Source organism: Episyrphus balteatus, chromosome 1, assembly GCF_945859705.1.
Source record: "Episyrphus balteatus chromosome 1, idEpiBalt1.1, whole genome shotgun sequence".
Taxonomy (NCBI): Eukaryota; Metazoa; Arthropoda; class Insecta; order Diptera; family Syrphidae; genus Episyrphus; species Episyrphus balteatus.
In genome coordinates, this window is record NC_079134.1 from 99,597,841 (window position 1) to 99,618,733 (window position 20,893).

At 31.7% G+C, this 20,893-nt stretch overlaps 1 protein-coding gene across 3 annotated transcripts in view; it reads left to right on the forward strand.

The window, feature by feature from the left end:
• The window catches only part of LOC129906542 (uncharacterized), a 134,346-nt gene that overhangs the window by 76,741 nt on the left and 36,712 nt on the right, over positions 1 to 20,893 (forward strand). Inside the window, exons 1-2 of one of the 3 annotated variants that reach the window (XM_055982332.1) lie at positions 11,792 to 12,339; positions 20,125 to 20,390. In XM_055982332.1, the coding sequence (XP_055838307.1) occupies positions 12,240 to 12,339; positions 20,125 to 20,390 (366 nt within the window). In that variant the 5' untranslated portion in view covers positions 11,792 to 12,239. Of the gene's footprint in view, positions 1 to 11,791; positions 12,340 to 19,869; positions 20,030 to 20,124; positions 20,391 to 20,893 lie in introns of those variants that run through there. The other 2 variants (XM_055982333.1, XM_055982331.1) reach the window with 2 other exon arrangements.

Below are 20,893 nucleotides of genomic sequence, written 5' to 3' on the forward strand. Positions count from 1 at the left end.
TTATTTATTTTATGAAACACGTTATTGATGGCTATGTGAAGCTGGCACCCCCAAATGCAAATTCTTTTTTTCAAACCCGTCTGGTTCGATTGCCCAAGGTGAGTCCAGGATAGCCCAAGATTTTATTTTGCTAGCCCACCCTTAGTTTTAAAATTAGATTAGATTAGATTAGATTAGATTAGATTCTTCCTTTATTCATTAGATAAATTACAATTTTTTTTTCTATTGGAAATACGGACATGACAATGCTGCCGTCTGCCGGAAATGACATTTCAGTATAATAAATAAAATTATATAAAGAGAAGATGTATCAAAAAGATTTACAATAAATTTGAAATAATAAATTAAATAAATAAATATTACACAAAATATTAGACAAAAGTTTATATTAACATAGATATGAGGAGTAAATTTGTATATAATTTTAAATTTTAAGTATTATATAATAATTTTTTAATTTTAAAATTTTAATTTTTTTAAATTTTCAAATTATTTTAAATTTTTAATATTTTTTAAGTTTTTTTTTAAATAAATTTTTTTTTTTTTTTTTGTTTTTAATTAAATTAGTTTTAAAATTATAACGGAATTATTTTTTTTCACCTCAAAAATCACAAAGACTAACTTTTTTTTATTCAGTGTAAAAATTGTTGGTTTTGCACTGAAGTTCGTTTGCCCAACGTTAGCCCAGGATAGCCCAACTTTTTTTTCAAAACATACAACAAAAAACTTTTTTTCATATCAGAAACCGAAAAAATTTAATTTTTTTTCCTGTGAAAAAATCGTTAGTTTAAAACCTTGACTTGAAAAATTATTTGTATGTTGTGGTTTTTATTGTTAAATGTCAACTTAAGCTTCTTAACAGGAATGTTATATGAACTACATTCAATCAAGTAAAAATGATAAGTCAAATTAAAAACATTCGACGCGCGGTACAAACACCAGTGGATTTAAGCTAGAAAGTCCAGCAACGCCCATATTCGACGAACCAAATTTTTGCATGATCAAGAATTAAGGCAAAAAATACTACAATGTCCCAAAGGTAGTAAAAATTTTTGGTCGTTTGTAAAAAATATTCGCAACACTACCTCGTCGTCGATTTCAACGCTCGTCTTCAATGACACTCCATTTGTTAGCTCTGTTGACAAAGCTAACCTTCTTGCGAGGCAGTTCGCTGCCAACTCAACACTGCCTGATAGTGTCATGACTCCGCCAGTACTTGAGCGCGTAAACGGATTCATGGGACAAATCTTCTTTCGCACTCGTACAGTAGCAAGAGTTCTTAAAGATCTTGACATACACAAATCCGCTGGCCCGGATAGTATCCCCCCCATCGTTCTGAAGAGGTGTTCTTCCAAGCTGGCAAAACCACTGCGTAAGCTTTTCCATCTGTCCTACTCTACAGGTCTCTTTCCGAGTGGATGGAGAACAGCATTTGTCCAGCCTATCCCTAAAAAAGGCGAATCTTCCTCACCCTCAAACTACCGACCGATCGCACTTACGTCCCTTCTTTCCAAGGTCATGGAAACGTTGATTAACTTTCAACTTAAGAAATATCTTGAGGAACGGAAGCTTCTTAATGACCGGCAGTACGGCTTTCGTAGCAACAATTCCACTGGTGATCTGATAGTTTATCTCACCGAGCAGTGGAACAAATCTTTACATCGTTTTGGAGAAAGTAAGATTGCTGCACTTGATATTTCAAAGGCATTTGATAGAGTTTGGCATCAAGCTCTTCTTTCGAAAATGCGTGCTTTTGGCGTCGATGAATCTCTTCTTCGTTGGATTAGAAATTACCTTTCAAACCGTTCAACACAAGTCGTATTGGATGGATTCAAATCTGAAACCCACAATATAAATGCTGGTGTGCCACAGGGCTCCGTTCTGTCTCCGACTCTCTTTCTCATTTTTATAAATGATCTCCTGTCTGAAACTTCTAATCCACTCAACTGTTTTGCAGATGATAGTACCCTCAGTTTTTCATATTCTTTTCCTGGTTCTCGCCCAAGTTCTTCGGAAGTGGATCTTGAACGGCTAAATATGATAAACTCATTAAATTCTGATCTTAATAGCATTGTCCAATGGGGAATAAGAAATCGCGTAGAATTTAATGCTTCCAAAACTCAATGCTGCTTACTATCATTAAAGCGGAACATGTCTCCCATGCCACTATCCATGAGTGGTACTTGCATCGAAGAAACCGAAAAGCTTTCCATCCTCGGTATGTGCATTACAAACCACCTCCTGTGGAATGAACACATATTTGACACCGCTAAATCCGCTGCGAAATATTTAGGTTTCCTCCGAAGATCCAAGAAATTTTTCTCCCCGTCTGATCTAGCAATTATTTATAAGGCGTACATTCGTCCAAAGCTTGAATATAACTCCCACATCTGGGCAGGTGCTCCAATAACCTCGTTGAGTTTCTTGGATAGAATACAAAATAGAGCTATAAAAATGATAGGTGATAGATCAATAACTGATACAATTACGTCTCTCGAGCACCGTCGTAACGTCTCATGTCTTACGTTGTTCTATAGTTATTTTTATAAGCAGTGCTCCGATGAAATAGCTAGTTGCATTCCTCCCCTAAAACAATTCAACCGTAATACTCGCGCTTCAAGGAATGCTAATCAGTTTACCCTAGAGTCCAACTTCGGACGTACCGTCAAGTACAGAGATTCTTTCTTCAGCCGCACTACACGAATGTGGAACGCGGTACCCGCCTCTGTTTTCCCATCCCATTTCAAAACTCAGAACTTCAAAACTAATGTTCATCGGTATCTCCTTTCAAACCCCTATTTTCCTAATGCTCGTACTGTGTTCACCATATTAAGGGTACATTAACCCCTTTAGTGCGCGCTTATTATAAAAAAAAAAAAAATTGTTCTTAAATATAAAATAAAAAAAGGTCACTGAGGTGTATACGTACTTTTTTTTGGTGTGGTGAATAAAAACTAATTCATCTATAATTTGTAACCCTCTGTCGGCACACGGGTGCGAATTTGGCAGGACAAAAATAAAAAAAATACGATTTTTCAAAAAAGTGGTCACAAAAAAACTTCTTTATAAGGGTGAAAATATATTTTTTACCGACTTCCAAAAAGGAGGAGGTATTCAATTCGTCTGTATTTTTTTTTTCTTTTTTTTATGTTTATGGAAGCCGGTTTTGTTGTTTTTTTTTGATAAAAATGATTATTTGAAATGAAATATTCGAATTCCTCGGAAAATTTTACATCAATTTCATTTATTATTCTCTATAAAATATTGAGACCGAAAAAAGTTCTAGCGACTTAAAAAAAGTATAAACCCAATTCGCACCCGTGTGCCTATCACGTCACAAAAAAGAGGTGTGTCTACAGAGGGTTAAACTAAGCGTAGGATAGCAAAAATAAAAGTTGGGCTATCCTGGGCTAACTTCTTTTTTTAATGTTGTTCGTACAGAAACGTAAAAATCATTCTAAACAAATGGAATGAATAATTCCACATAAGGGCGCCCAGCGGTTACAGCGCCTTACCATCACCAAACAAAAATAAATACACCCCTGTTTGTGAGATTTTCAATTTGACAGTTCTGGTTTTAAAATATCTAAGAAAAAAGCTCACTTTTATTTTAACAAATTTTACTATTCTTATGACTTAATTCTACCAGAAACCAATTCTAAATTATTCTACGATAATCTATTTATGTATATGAATAAATTCACTTTAGATACATTTATGTTGCAAACAAAGTATACTCACCGTGAAAGGAAAGGGTCTCTGAATGGTTATAAAAATAGCTTTTGCTCAATTTTACAAAGCAATACATTATTGTTTTATTTGTTTTTTAATAACTAACGGCCATATTGTTCACATCTGGATTTAAAATTGTCAAATGTCAAAAATAAATCCAAATCCAAAATAGTTATCCCGATTATAACATTGAAAAGATTAAAAAAAAAATAGTTAAAAATTACTTTTTTATGTGTGATTGTGAATGGCTATTATGGATTTGGATTTATTTTTAACATTTCTATTTCTTTACATCCAGATTTATTTTTTAAACTAGTGAATAATATGGCCTTAAGATTTATTTTCTCACTATTTAGTTCTATAAAAGTTTTTGCAATTGTGTTAAAGAATGATTTGAAAGGGTTTTTTGAATTTGAATTGCACTTTGGTTTTGATTCTATCACACATCAGAATGGCTCGAATGACAGCTTTGGTTTTATTTTTGACAGTTTTGATGCCGCGCTATCCTTCACTATAAATGTGATATACACCCATTCCTGAACTTCTTATTCTTAGGCAAAACAAAATAACAAATCAAACTTTGAACGAAGGCAGATGAATTAACAAATGGAAAATCAAGAAAAAAGGAAAATTAGCATTTATTTAAAATTATAAATTAGGCACGTAATAAAATTTATTTATTATTGTTTATTTCTATCGTCTCAAAAATGATCTTGAATAAAAATAGTTTTTTTGTTTGCAGTTTATTATCAGACAGCTAGAGCAGGCTACCAACTTAAAAATAAAATAAAACAGCTGCGGATGGACCTATCTAAAAAATGTCGCGTTGACGGGTACGATGACACTCGCGTTGACACACATTTTTGGGTCAACGCATTGACTCTTTTCGATGACCGTGTAATCTCTCGGTCAATGCTATTAGGACGCGTTGACAGGGTTTTAGGACTGGGTGTCATCGAAATGACCCTTTCCCAGCGTTGACGGGGCAGAATTTAATACCGTGTCATCGTTTCAGATTGACATTGTTTTTTATATAGACATGTGATGAAAGTTGGATTGGGATAATTTTTTGTAGGAAGATTTTTTGAATGGTGTACCGTTTTGGAGGGAGGGGGGTTCTCATTTCACCTTTTTGTTTTTTTTTTTACAAAAATAACTTTTCGGTATGGCCATGGCATCCATGTTGGATGCAAAAATTTTTTTTACAAAAAACTGAAAACAATTGAATCATTTATTTGCAAAACATGATAAGTCCATGATTTTAAATTTTTCAGGAGAAGAGAAAAACGTTCTATTTTCTTTTGATATGCGTAGAAAAATTTATAAAAAATATATTCTGTAGAACTCTTGCCTAGCTACAAGATACCGTTTCGTTTTTAATTTTTGGAGCGATAGCTCAAAAGATAAAAAATAAAAACTCTTTTGGACTTATCATACTTTGAAAATAAACGGATGTGAAATTAGTTTTTAAATGGATATGCAATTTTGCTTTTAGCCCCAGTCTATCAAACAATTGTATTTGAGAATAAAATACAATGTCCGGACTGCTTATTTAACTTTAAAGTAGCTTTAAGCTTAAGATTTTCAGCCATTAATCTAATATACCATTTACACAAAAAGAACCTGTTGTTTATTTTCAAAAGATGATAAGTCCGGGACTTATTCTGTTTTTGATACTAAAAAAATATTTCGCGTAGCTGTAAAATCGGATATAGATGGAGTAGATACATCATATTATAAAGACAGACGTGGTTATCCCTGGAGAACAAATTTAGTCAAAAAAACGAATTTTGAAAAAAAGTGGACTTATCATGTTTTGCAAATAAATGATTCAATTAATATATTCTAAGCTACATTTTAGGACCATACCATTAACATTGGGTGCGGCGTTCCTATGCTATAAGCGTTTGAAGGTGGTCATATTGATTTTATTCGATTTTTTTAGAAATCAAATGTCGAAACTTTTTTATTTCTGTTTCTAATTTTTCGACAAAACTTTAGTAATTTTACATTTATATTCGTTCAACAATCTTATCAGAATTCATTTGAGACTTTTATCTTAAAAGTGCGTTGCGTATATCTCGAAATATTTACATTTCAACGCAACCATGTCAAACAAATTTTCGTTAAATTTTTCTATAAGAGTTATTTTCAAATCTCATTTTCTCCGCTTTTTTTTTTATAAATATTTTTGGAAAATTTAAATTTCTGCTTTGTGTCAAACAGTGTGTTCAACAAAGTTTTGCGAGTCAATGCGTTGACACTCATAAGTAAACGTCACCTTGACACACCTGCGCGTCAACGTAATTTAGGACAACATTGACGAAATAGTGTCAATCGTGTGTCAATGTTTTATGCATTGAACCTGTAAACGTTGACGGTGAGATGACAGAGAGAATATGGATTTTTTCTTGACGTCAGAGAGTCAACGCGTTGACCGATTTCGTTGACTGTGTAATCATAGCTTTAGTCTTTTTGATGTTATGTCAAGCAAAGCATGAAGACTGACTTCGGCACATGTACATGTGATTTGTACTGCATTTTTGTCGGGATAGCATTCTTTCTTTGCATTTCGCACAATTTTGTAAGAGGGAAATTTTTCTGGGGCACTCATTCTTATTAGGGGAAATGGGGGCAAGATCGCCCACTTAGTGTTTGACTGTCTTAAAAACCAATAAAAAAAACATCTTTTAAATAGAATAAAGTTTTTAATCATTAAGTTTAATGTTTTTTGGCAGCAACCACAAAAAAGTGACGCCATTTTCTCCCGTTCCAATCTCGCACTTTTTCAGTGCGGCCAAAAATTTCAATTCAAAATTAAAAATAAACTATTACAGATACAAAAATCTTCTAAAGCTTATCTGAAAGATAAGCTTAATCCAAATGAAGGATTTTTAAAAATTCCGTCATTTAATAGTTAAACAGGGGTAAAACGGAAAGATGAAATGCGGGCTAAAATCTAAACGCGTGGTCGTAGAGAGTTGATTTTTTTTGCTATAGATAGAGGAGACTGATTTAAGGATAAAAATTTTTTTTTTAATTTTTGGAACTCCGCTATAACGTTTTGTTTGAACGTTGATCAGGTGTTGTTGGTATGACAAAATGTTGATTATGGGTAGGGGAAATTTTATTTTACTATTCTAAAGATGCCACGATAAATATGAAGGAAAAAAAATTAGGCGTCTCATACGGATTTTTTCCACCACTCCGCGTTTCGAAATATGAATTTTTGGAAAATACCTACTTTTTTAGGGGTATTTTTGGGTAGTTTTTGATTTTTGGTTTTTTTTTTTGGAGCATTCAAAAAATCTCAAACTTATAAGACATGTAGGGCTAATTAATGCGCATACATGTGCAAAATCGTTAAAAGAGTTTTGACTGAATATGGAGAAAAATAAGTTTTTAAAAAACAGTTTTTTTGGCCGTTTTTAACCGATTTTCATCGTTTTTTATTTTTATCTTTTTTTCTTTAATAGATAGAGGAAAAAAGTACATGGAGTAATGACAGACCATGACCACGACTATATGTGTGCGAAATTTCAATCATTTTCCTAAACACAATTTTGAGATAACGGTAAAATAAAATTTTAGAATTCAACAAGTTATAACTTTTTACCAAGAGCAGATAGAAATTTGATTAAACATTTATGAGCATTCTGATACAATTACCTTTTATTTGGTACACATAACGCTAGACTAACCACAAGCCATACAATGTTAAATCAAGAAACTTGCGAAAAACCTCAAACCACCAGTGGAGATCTGTTGCGCCATGAACAAGTACCGTAATCTCAGTCTGGAAATTCCACATGGTTGACTTTAAAAAATTCTAACTTCTCTTGTAGGCAACTTTGAAATGAGATTGATACGTCATTTGAAAGGTGAAACAATAAGCTTTCACATAGTATAACATTTTTTATAGGTTGTTAGGGAAAAAATTCATTTAAAAGCATGAGAACATAAAAATAAATGTTTGTTTTGCTTTTTTTGATGCAATTTCATCGAGTTTAAAAAATTCTAGCTCTTTTTGTAGATGTCTCATAGACTTGATCTATGTATATATATTTTTAGCTAAGACAATAAGCCTTTAATGGTGTAAAAATTTTTATAGATTGTGAAAAAAATGGATTTAATAGCGTGAGAAGATAAATTTACATGCTTTTTTTGCTTTTTTTAATGAAATTTGATCGAATTCAAAAATTCTTTCTCTCTTTGTAGATGTCTGAAGCAATAAGCTTTCAGGTGGTATAAAATTTATTTTAGGTTGTTGTTATCATAAAAATGAGTTTTTGGATGAAGTGATTTTTTCACTTTTTTTCATAAGAAATGATTGTTTTCAATAAATTATTTTAATACTTTTTGCTCATTGTAAAAATTTAAAAATGGTTTTATTATTTAGAAGAAATATTTGGCTTTTTAATGGTATAATTTTTTTTGTGAGCTTTTAAAATAAAAAAATTAATTTAATGAGAAAAGAAAAAATGTATTTTTTTTAAGCTTTTTCTTGTAAATTATGATTGTTTGAAATAAATAAACGCTTCAAATGGCTCATTTTAAAAGCACACAACCTGTTTTCTTACGACGTTATCACGTAAAATTATCGTCCGTAAACCGGCTTTACAGACAACCTCTTTTTCATACAACATAGAACGAAAACCGTCTTGCCCCCATAGGCGGTCTTGCCCCCACTTCCCCTATATTGTATTGATGTCGTGATAGTTTCGCTGCAATTAATACAGCCAAAGCATCTTCTCCCGTCATAAAACTTCTCTCCTGCGACTGCGACTTTTCATATGCACGCAGGGATTTTTCAGCACTATTGGGGCTTACAGTAACTTTTTTTAGGAGTTCTGAGACTTGGATCTGTCCGGAAGCTCGTAAGTTCATTTGTGTAGCATAATTGAGGATGTAGACAGGTACTGAATCTCTCAAGCCTTTTGTTTTGACCCTTTTTGTTCGTTCGGAAGAATTCTCAAAACTTACTTCTGGACGACTACAGGGCTGCCAGATAAATTTTTGTTAACGTCGGGATAACAGGTCTCAAAAGTCGGGACAAATCGGGACAGAAAAAAATACATGAAATCGAAAATAAAAAAAATTTTAGCATAGGACCTACTACTAAATTTTTGTTTACTTCTTGACAAAAAATTTCTTAAAACATGTTTCTTATGAATGTCAGGGCGTTTAAAATTCCTTAAAAAATGAAAAAAAAAACGTAAGAATATATTATAATTGTGAAAGTTCCAAATCTCACTTACATAATATAACTATTAAATTCTGTAATGTGAGTTTAAAAAGAAAAACAAAAAATCATTTTCATCCATTGGCGATTGGAGCACATACTACTGGTAGCGCATTTCAACTTTACTAATCGCCAATTTTAATAGCCTGTTTTCACTACAGCCCAAATTTAATAGTTTCGCAAATTAGGTCAGTTCGAATTCCAAATTCTAAAAATTTGCGAAATTTTCTCATTTGGGCTCTAGTGAAATTGGGCTATAAAGGTAAAGTCTTATATTGTTTACAAAAGTAAACAATAAATCGAATTTAAACATTAGCTCCCGATCGCTTAAAACTGTTGCAATCTTGTTTAAGAAGTTTAATTCATGATCATAATGTATAGTGAATACTATTGGCATTGATATACAAAATATCTTAATCCCCTGGAATGGCGGAAATAAAATAAAACTGATACCCACAATCAGCGATTTATTAAGGAGTAGGTACCTACATTTGGAAAATGTAGGTACCTACTATATATAGGTCAAAAAAAAAAAAAAAATTAAAAAAAATAAAATACGTTTAAAAAAAAAAATAAAATAAAATCTGAAATCAAATTGACCTCCAAAACAAGTATGCAGTTTTGATTGCCATATTAAGATGCATTTTTAGAAAAAAAATTTCAAAATCGTTACAGCCGTTTTTTAAAAAAACTAATTTTTTATAAATAATTTTTTGGAAAAAAAAGTTTTAAAATAAAATTGGTATGCCATTTTGTAGAAATCACTAATCAACACCTAAAAACAAAATTTCAAAAAAATTCAATGTCCCGTTTTCGTAAATTTGATTTTTCAAAAAAAAAATTTCAAATTTCAAAAAGTTTCGTAGGAATCGAATAAGCAGTTTCGGAGATAATCGGATTTGAAAAAAAACGGTTCTATGGCAGGTACCCTTAATAATGATTTTCAAAACAAAATTTTTCATGAAAAGATAGACCTTAGCTTAAAACTAACATTAAAATTTTTTAAACAAAATCGTTGGAGCCGTTTTCGAAACATTTTAATTTTACTAAAATCGGTATATGACAAGTACCGTTATTTTTGGTCCAAGAAAATTAATTCCAAAAACCCCTCTGGAGAGTCGCCAAATAACGTTACATACCAAGTTTGACATTAATCGGTCCATCCGTTTAGGCTGTAGCTCCTTATACAGACAGACAGACAGACGGACTTCCGGAACCCACTTTTTTGGCATTCTCTACCATCGTAATGTCATGGAAAAATGTTATCTCAACTTTTTTTTTGTACGAATGCATAACTTGATATATAGTACCTATATCGCAAGTAAAAATGTATTTGAAGAAAGTCCTAAAATAATGAAAAAATGTCACCCAAAATAACCTTACAAAAAACGAAATATTACACTGAGGGAAAAAATAAATTGAAGTTGAAACGTCTTCGTTTCAAAGATAAACTACTTTGATTTATGTGACTTTAAGGACCGAAACCATCAAAAATTAACATTTTTTCCACGTTGATTTTAAAATGTTCATCTTCAACGCAAAATCATTCCGAATAATAGTTAAATCAATGTGGTTTTCATTGATTTTACGGTGTTTTATGGTGGCTTTTCTCTCAGTGTACACAATGTTCAGAAAACGAGCACGATTTTTTTTACAGAAATACAAAATACACAACACACAGATTTAAATGACACAGAAATTATAACCCGGGCTTACCCAAAACATAACTTTTAGTCCACTTAACATTAAAATTTCTTGTGAAACACGTATATTAAAACTGATCACAGAACTTCACCTCTATTTTCCACATTTTGTTTGTGCTTTACGCATTGCTACAAACCTGAAGTTGAAGGTTCCATGCTAATATTTCAAATTTATTTGTAGATCAACAAAAAATCAGCTTTAATCGGATAATGAAAAAAAAAAAAATTTTTACGAATCAAAAGAATAAAAATCAAGCTTCAACTAGGCTATTCTGTGAGGAATAAGAGATACCTAGAAAGCAATCATTTACATTTTTTAATAAAGTGGATATTACTTTATCGAAAACTAAAAAAAAAAATAAATGATATTTTCAATTTTCATTTTTGAATAAATGAAACCTTTAAGGTCATTCTGCCCCAGTGTGCGCCTCCCGGTATAGTCTTTTCCCAGATAGATTTCATAATAATTGATTATCCATTATTTGACACATAAAGTAGGTATAGAGTGTTAGCGTTTCGTCCCAGTAAAGCTCATTTCCATTCATCAGTTGACTTATGCGTTATGCTGAGTTACATTAGTACCTACTGGTACCTACAATAATAAATTTAAGGAGTGAAACTGGTATTAGTACCAGCAGTCAGAGATACCCAAAAGGAGATCGGAAACTTACGTACGTTTTACCCCCAAAAACCCTTTTGTTTATTTCGTGTTGTAATTTCTTTTATATCCGTGAATAAATGTGAAATACACATACAGTGTAACCACAGTATTTTCACGCATACTTAGCCTAAAGTGTACGACTTTTCACGCATACTTAGCCAAAAGCGTCCGTTTTTTCACGCATACTTAGCCAAAAGCGTACGATGCAGCTTGTAGGCAAACCGGTATGACGTCAAAAGTTTCCTATCTCCTTCTGTGTATCTCTGCCAGTAGTGTATCACAAGTAAAAGCAAATAAAAACCTAAAATAAATTCTCTTGTGTCACATAGTGTTTCTAAATAAATACCTATTCATTTTATCAGCATTTGCGAAAACACTTTATGTATGAATATAAGCTCTCAATGAAAATTCAAAGAAGCTTTAGCTGCCAAAATTATTTTTTTAATAATTAGTCGATAGCGAATACTATGTATAACGTGTTTGATTATGTAACATAGCCGAAAACGATATTTTTAGAAAAAAACTTTGTCAAAATTAAAACATTTTACGCGCCGATACTAAATTATTAAACAAAACTACACGAATATATATACATATACCTTACGTGCATGTACCTATATAAAAAAAGACAGATTTTACGTTTTTGATAAAGTCCTTCGTTATTTCTTTATTATTAATTTCAAACTTAAAATTAAATAAACCCGAAAACGAATTCGAATTCTATGGACCTTAAAGCTGAAGATATGAGGATCATAAAATATATTAAGTGTAAACTAAAAATTAGTGAGTGCTTCTGAATGGAATTTCAATATAAAAAGCGAATATATATTCCCTTAGAATTGTGTGAATGTTTTAATAACAAAAATAAATGCTTTTCTGCTAATCGCTGCGCTTCAAGTTAATGTTGCTAGATCAGATTCAACACAAAGATATGTATGCTTCTATTAGTGACAGTGCTTCGTTCGAAGACAACTTTATTGACATCAAATGGTGGAAGAAATGTATGTTAATTTATTGTTCTCTTATTCATTTATTTAAAAAACAGGTGTTTGTCTGACCTGATAAGAAAATATTTAATTCTGTATGTAAAGTAAATAATTTAGTAAAGATTTCGATTGTGATAATTGAAGGAAAGTGTAAATGAAGTCAATTCGCTTTATAATTTCATTCTTTGGACCGAGAGCTGACAGCAGATTTTTTGCTTGAGAGGTAACCGATTCATATTAGTATTGAAGTTATTCCCAGATATTGTGATAAAAAAACGATCGTCGGCATGTACCAGCTGTAGGGATGGGCCGATATTTCAGTAACAGGTATTGAATAACAGGTATTGGAAAGTAGCAATAACAACTTGCTACTCATCAGGGAAAATACCTGTTACTGAAAATAACAGTTAATATTTTCAGTATCTAAAATAAATTTAAATTAAATTATTTTTTTTTGCAGTCCAAGAAAAATTTCGGTAATAAGAAGGTTAATAAAATGAAAAATACCTACTAATTATCTAAACAACTTTCTCTTATCCTACACAAAAAATTAATTTTATCGGTAATAATTAATAATCTGTAATACCTGTTACTCGGATCAAAATTATCTGCTTAGTCAAAATTATCAAGGAATTTATAATACCTGTTACTTTTGATAAGATTCATCTTTGATACTTTTAGTTCAGGCGAATAATCTGTTAAAAAAACAAACGCTCCTATAATACCTGTTACTCGGATCAAAATTATCTCCTTACTCAAAATTATCTAGGAATTTATAATACCTGTTACTTTTGATAAAATTCATCTTTGATACTTTTAGTTCAGGCGAATAATCTGTTAAAAAAACAAACGCTCCTATAATACCTGTTATTGGGATCAAAATTATCTCCTTACTCAAAATTACCAAGGAATTTATAAAACCTGTTACTTTTGATAAAATTCATCTTTGATACTTTTAGTTCAGGCGAATAATCTGTTAAAAAAACAAACGCTCCTATAATACCTGTTATTGGGATCAAAATTATCTCCTTACTCAAAATTACCAAGGAATTTATAATACCTGTTACTGTAAGAAATATTTCTATACCTGTTATTATTGGTATAATTTTACATAAGAAAAATGAGAAAATGTTAAATTAATACCAAAATTTCGTCGTTTTCCCCAATACCTGTTACTGTAAGAAATATTTCTGTAGCTGTTATTTTTGGTATAATTTTACATAACAAAAATGAGAAAATGTTAAATTAATACCAAAATATCGTCGTTTTCCCCAATACCTGTTACTGTAAGAAATATTTCTATACCTGTTATTTTTGGTATCATTTTACATAAGAAAAATGAGAAAATTTAAAATTAATACCAAAATTTCGTCGTTTTCCCCAATACCTGTTACTGAAAGAAATATTTCTATACCTGTAATTTTGGGTATCCATAATTAATGGTTTCATTATAATTACAGAAAAAAATAACTTCAGCTTTTAGTTATATTTTGCATAAGATACGCATTTTATAACTACTTAAATTGCCACAATTACAGATAATTTTCTGCTCTTATTAAATATCATTCTCAAAATAATGAGATTGCACTCTCGTTCTTTAGTGTAAATTGTATTACTAACTGTTATTTCAGTAACAGGTATTTATACCTGTTATTGGAAAGTAGCAATAACAGGTAGTAACAGTTATCCAAAAGTAGCAGTTAAGCCCATCCCTAACCAGCTGCACGGCGGCGCCTTTTAAAGCATTAATCCTGAAAGCTCTTTCACAAAAACAATAGAAAAAGAGAGTATTTTATGAAGGAATTCCTTCTTAACTTAAGTTTACCAATGGTTACTCTTATGTATTGTGAATATTTTTAATACACACCCTTGTTGATTGAGTTTCAGTCTGTCTCTGTCACCGATCGTGTGGCAGATAGGCCATAGTAGGATGTACTTCGCTTCATAAAGAAATTCCAACAAAAACGCCATGGCACGTCTGTGGTTTCTAATGTATTTCACTTTTGTGAAATCGTTTGGTCCCACTGATTTGAAAAAAGCTTTCCCATAAGGCCTGTACTGACAATTTTTGTTGGACAGAGTATAGTTAGAAGGAATAGAAAGATAGGAAAGAATTTTTGTTGGAACAGTGAATTGAGAATAAGATGATTATTATCTCATATAATTCCACGGGTGGCTTCCAAGCTAGGGGATAAAGAAAAGAATGCTGCCTGAGGAAGGGGTCCAACCCACACCTCCAGGTTAGCAGTCAAGCACTACATCCACTGCATCATTGCCATCCGCGCTATATAGAATATGAATCCGTTACCTCTCTCGCAAAAAATCGTTTGACGGCTCTAAGACTTTTATTATAAACAAGTTCCACCTTTTCAAGTATTTATTTCCAATTTTTGACTATAGTATCAGAACCTTTTCCAATATTAACAGAAGTTGGGTCTCAACAACAAATCTAATACATAAAATTCTGTTGTAGCGCTGTTTCTTATCCAACTTCTATTTTATGTGGTCTATTTTTCTCTGTGCACATCACAATAATAAAATATTTATATTTTTCGACAGAAAAAAAACAAATAACATAAAAAAATTGCTCACAATAATAAAACACTTTATTTTTCGACAAAAAAATCGCGATTAAAAAACGTTGGTTGATCTTAGAATGTTTTTAATTTGAAGTTGGATGTATTGGTTAAAAACGAATCATAATAATATTGAAAAAAAACATTTTTTTTCTCAGAAATAAATAAAAAAAAGTTTATGGTGGACCAAGCTTACCATTTATGAGTTTGAAAAATAGATGTTGGCCGATTCTCAGACCTACCCGATATGTGTACAAAATTTCATAAAAATCAGTCCAGCCGTTCTGGAGGAGTTTGATAACAAACACTGCGACATGAGATTTTTATACTAGATAAAAAAATAAAGGTCGTCAAAATTTTTTCGGATATAAATATAAATTCGAAAAAGTTTATTATAATATACAAGCATCGTCATATGTAGAGAACTAAAGATGCGACAAACAAAGTTAAAACAATGATCATTAAATTTTGAATAAAAAAACCGAATTCGTACTCGTGTTTCTGCTTATACAGGATGTCCGTTAAAAAAATGGGTAAGCAATTTTTAGAACATTTTTTCTTAAAGTCCTGATTAAGATTGTAAGCACATTCGAAACGTCGACACAAAAGAAAAAGTAAAATCAAAATAAGACCTGTAGCCAACGAAGAAGATAACATTCATTAAATTAATAAGGAACAAATTAAAAAAGTTATGTAAAGTTATTTAATAAGAAAATTCAAATGTCTATTTATAAAAGTATCGGATTCGAAGAATCACTTTAAACTTGCTTGTTGCTTGATATATTTTAGAAGCGCACGAGATAATTTCAAAGTATTTTTTAAACAACAAAAAAAGTAGATACCTATATTGGTTGGTAAAACGGTCTGAGACCCGTGAAATACATATCACTCCACTCAAAAGGCTTGGGAGTAGCACCTATAATTTCTTGTTGTTTTTCAAAGGTTATAAAATCTCATTTTATAAAACTTTTTTTTTACATGATTTCATAACAGGTAGGAGATACTTTCTTGGCTTTGGGTGTGCTTTTATTGTTAGACCGAGAGTTGGCAAAAATTTTTAGTATTGACATTTGGAAGTACATACCTACATATACAATTAGAATGTCAACAAAGAACCCCACTTCTTTTTTTAATCCTTAAAACTTCTCACGCGAGTATCAAAAACTATCAAGCAAAATTTTGAGTTTGAAGTAAATCTATCAATCCGGGATACTAACATAACAAAATTCTCAAACTTCATGAAATTCGATCTATCCGTTTGGTCGTGCCGATGAATACCTACTTACAAGTGGACCCTCAACCGCACAACTGTACGGATAGTATCAAAATCTCGAAATCAAATTTTCACTCAGTACCAAAACTTGACCTATACAAAGTCCGCAAAATGCCCAAACGTTTTCACCTATCATCCATACCGTTTTGTTTTTTTTCTTCTTTAAAACATTTATGTATATACCAAAACCATTTTACATCTCCCTATTTATCGTTTTCATAGATATTCCTTGAGACCTCATATAAAACATTCAACCAATCCCATCGTCTGTTTGGGTTATATATTAATTTTTGACCAATGAGGTAACATCTTTTCCATTCCATTATTAGGTGTGTTTTTTATTACCACCGGTCTTAACTGGACAAAAAAAAACGCCTCGTGGCTTAACCTGAAATCTTGGCAGCACTGTATATTGAATGTTCCGAAAACAGCAGACACAACAAAAATTTAGAGTTGTCATATTTTTCGCTTTCGTCATTTTCTTGTATTTTTCATGTATGTTTTACAAAGAGATACAAAAATGTATGCTAGCAAAACTATATTAATACATTTTGTCCTTCCAAACGTGGGTTTTCACGTTTTTAAACAAATTCTAAACAATTTATGAAAAAATTAGTTTGGTAGAACAGATTTAAAACTCTTCAAAAAGTTAAGCCCAGAGAAATCTCCGGGCTAAACAACTAAGCCCAAGGGGCTAAGGTGTTGTTGTATTTAACATGTAAATTGCTTAGCCCAGACTGCGTTTTTTTTGTCCAGTTAAGACCGGTTGTAATAAAAAACACACCTATTGTCATTATTTCACAAGATTCCTCTCATTGTTGCCAGTGCCTCCGTTCTGTAACTCTCGCGTCGAGAAATTTCTTGCATGAAACACGCAAATCGGAACAAAAATAATGTGAATCGACACAAAAATCATTTTCTCACATTCGTTTGTTTCTATAAACAAATTTTTCTCGCCTTGAAACATTTCTGAATCAAAATGCTTGACAGACTGGAAAAATGTGAATAAAACTGTGTCTGTAAGAAAATTATCGAGATAATTTCTCGATTGAACTGCCAAAATTACTCACAAGCAGAAAGGATGCGAGAAAGTAAGATATTTGAAAAAATTTGATAATCTTGCATTAAATGTGAGATGTGTTAAAAGTAAAAGTGTTCACTGTAATTTATTTTTGTATCACTTAAATTTTTAAAATAAAAAAAAGAATATTAAAGAAAAAAAAAAGAAAAAATTACATGCCCTAACTGCGACTTGAACTTGGTACCCTCCACTCGCTGACCGACTGCTCTACCTTCGGACTACCGAGCCTTGAGATATTTATTGTAAAACTATGTCTATATGACCTTTGATGGCCAAAGGTACAAATATTTTCCCTTTTTTGACAGTTTCCAATAATTCCAATGAAATAAAAAATTTACAGGGTTGCTTCGAACATCGAGATACAGACACAGGTTGTTTTTCCAAATAGAGAAACGTATGGAATTTTTGTTTTAAAATTTTTCGATGCGAGAAGTTCTCGACTAAGTTACAGAACGTAGGCACAGATCGAATACAATACAAAAAAAGCCTCCACAAAATTCGTAACGTTTGTAATCGTAACATTTGAATTCGTAACATCGTTACATTTGTATCATAGTCGCTGGTATCATAGTCTCGCTCGTAACATTTGTTTGCGTATCATAGGCGCTTTCCCATTCGGAATCAGGCACCTCTGTGTTCGGAATTAGGTACCTAGTGTTTGGCTTGTGGTGAAAACGATATTCCTTGGGTTTTAATTTTTTTATAACACAATCTTGTTTTTTTATAATAAAGTATTCTTTCACCTTCCGTAAAAAAATTATTTAAATTTTTTTTCTTCAATACATAATTGGAGCTTTTAACTACATTTATTAAAAGATCCATCAATTGAAAGTTTTTTTGAAGTGAAAACTTCTTTAGTATCGTAGTATCAGATAACATCTCTTCCATTCAATTATTGTCATTATTTCACAACGTTTCTCTTATTGTTGCCAGATCGAATACAATACAAAAAAAAGGCTCCACAAAATTCGTTACATTTGTATTCGTAGCATTTGAAATCGTAACATTGTTACATTCGTATCATAGTTGCTCGTATGTCGTATCATAGTCGCTCTCGCTCGTAACATTTGTTTGCGTATCATAATTACTATTTCTTTCTATTTAAGGGGGCTAACTTAAGGATGAAAATTTATTTAATTATTTATTTATAAACAAATAACGAACAAAAGATTTTAGTAATCGGACCTTAAAGAACAATCAACGAACAATGAAAAAAAAAATTGAAAACACGATCCCCAGTGGATGCCAGTTCTTTTTTTTTTTTATTTAAGTGTTTCCACATAAAAGAAAGATGGTCTCCTGCTTAAATTAAGTGGTAGATTATCTTATTTGCGCATTCAAGAAATTAATGTGGTTTGTCACCTTAATTTAAGGTGGAAGTCATCTTAGCAAAAAACTAGGCAGAAATCCGCTAAATTTAAGATGGGATCCGCTTAATTTATGTGGCCTTTTTTCTCCGTGTATATCAGTGGCGTAGATAGGGGGGGGGGATCAGGGTGATATATCCCCCCCATTGGGATCGATAATTGTGCAGTATAAATAAAATAAATAAAGTCATGAATAAATAAGTTGAAGAAGCGCACTTTGAAAAAAAAGCTATGGATTTCGAGTTCTTGATTAGCTTAAAGGTTATAAATATCGTTTACCAACTTTCGTTGCCATTAAGTCGGTGTTTCAAAGAGTGAATTTAGACTTGGTCCAAGCAATGGAGCTCGCTAAAGATTTAAGGGATCAACTAAAAATTAAACGGGCAGAAGACGACTCATTTTCGAAAGTTTTTTGTATATGGGAAAAATTAGCTGAAATCCTTGACATAAGAGAATGGTGAAGCGACAAAAGAATCGTTCGAACCCTTCGGTTCAAAGTACAGTAAAGAACATTTTCGTGTTACTGTTTTCAATCTTTTTCTCGATTTCTCTGTAATGGGCCTTGGAGAAAAATGTACAAACCATGAAAACACACTAAAAGGGTTTCCGGTTCTTTCTAAGGATTCTTCGTCTGAAATAGACAAAGCAGCATAAAACAGTTCAATAAGGAAATCTGTTGGTATTTAGGTGGTCCTGGTCATATTTTTCTCTGTGTGAAGAATTAAAAACTCAGAAAAGATATATGATCAGAAGTAAAAATACTTCCTCTATGAACTCATTGAAAGCGCTCGAAAGCTGCACCGAAAAAAGTTCTCCTGGTATTTTATTTTATTAAAGATATTAGCTACACTGCTGGTTTCTACGTTAACTACCGAAAGAACTTTCTCCAATTTAAAGAGAATAAAAACAATACAAATTATTAAAACTTAAAAAAAATTTGCGAACTAGATCTATCCCCCCCCTTAGCAAAAAGCTATCTACGCTACTGGTGTATATAATCATGGTCACTGTTCTGTTCATCTTTAATTTATAAATGATCTTTTTTTCAAAAGTCTTATCAACTAATTTAATTCTTCTGTTGTTTGACAACATTATTTTTACACACACATTTGAGCTCAAAAATACAAGTAAGAAAATTTCAATGTTTATCAGACACACATTTAAGCTCAAACACTAGTAAGAAAATCACTACAGTGATTATTATAATTTTTTGCAAGGTGAATTCGCACCAACAGCTTGTTATAGCTTTTCTCTCATTCACTCACCTACACCTTTGCTAGCGAATTGAATAGACGAAAGACGCTACAGACGGAGCGCAAAGCATTCCAAAATGGAAATTAAACTCCCAACTGGTAGTAGATAATGTCAGTTGGCAAACGTTGGGTTCAAATAAAAATACATTTGATAGGTTAGTGATTGAGTGATTCGATTCTAGCAAACATAATTATTGTTTTTTTGTTTTTTTTTCTTTGAAATCAAATTAAAATATTTCTATATTTGCAGATTCATGTGTTGCTGGTAACAGATCACGATCCTCAAAACAAAAAAATCATGACAACGAACCTGTACATTCAAAAGTGCCACCACCACCTCCTCCGCGTCGGTATAAAGAAAAAGATCGTGATGATTCTTCGACGAGAAACAAACCCCTATCAGGGGATACTGTTTCAGAGGCTTTTACTCTATATAGCATACGTCAGCAAATGGCGATAAGTCTGAACCGGATGAAGGACTTGGAAGAACAAGTGAAAAGTATTCCCGAATTACAAGTAAATACGTTTATATTTTCTGCAAAGTTCATTTGATCTTATCAGTACAGTACCTAATTAAGTTTTAGTTTAGATTAGTTTTTTTTTTCGTATTTATTTTTCGAGTCAATCTAAGTGCATTTCTAAAAGTGACGTCTTTTATTATTTATGAATTTATTTATAACTTTGGTAAACAAATTCATTGACCTTAAACTTATTCTAAGTTCGTAGGACCGGTTTAATTTAGTTTATACGTATATTGTTAGACTGTTAAGCTCTATAAAAGTAATTTTTTTTTAATTTATGTAAACATATCGCTCATTTACTTGAATACTGTCAAAACTAAAAAATGACGAATTTTGAGTTATTAATGCAGATGTGATTGGAATAATGTAATCTTTAATCATACAGGAAGTCATTTATTAGCTTTCAAAACTGACGGAGAAGGAGAACTAGTTTTGTTTTAGAAACTACTTTTTACATTCAAAAAGAGATCGATACTAAATTTATAACTCGTTTCCTAA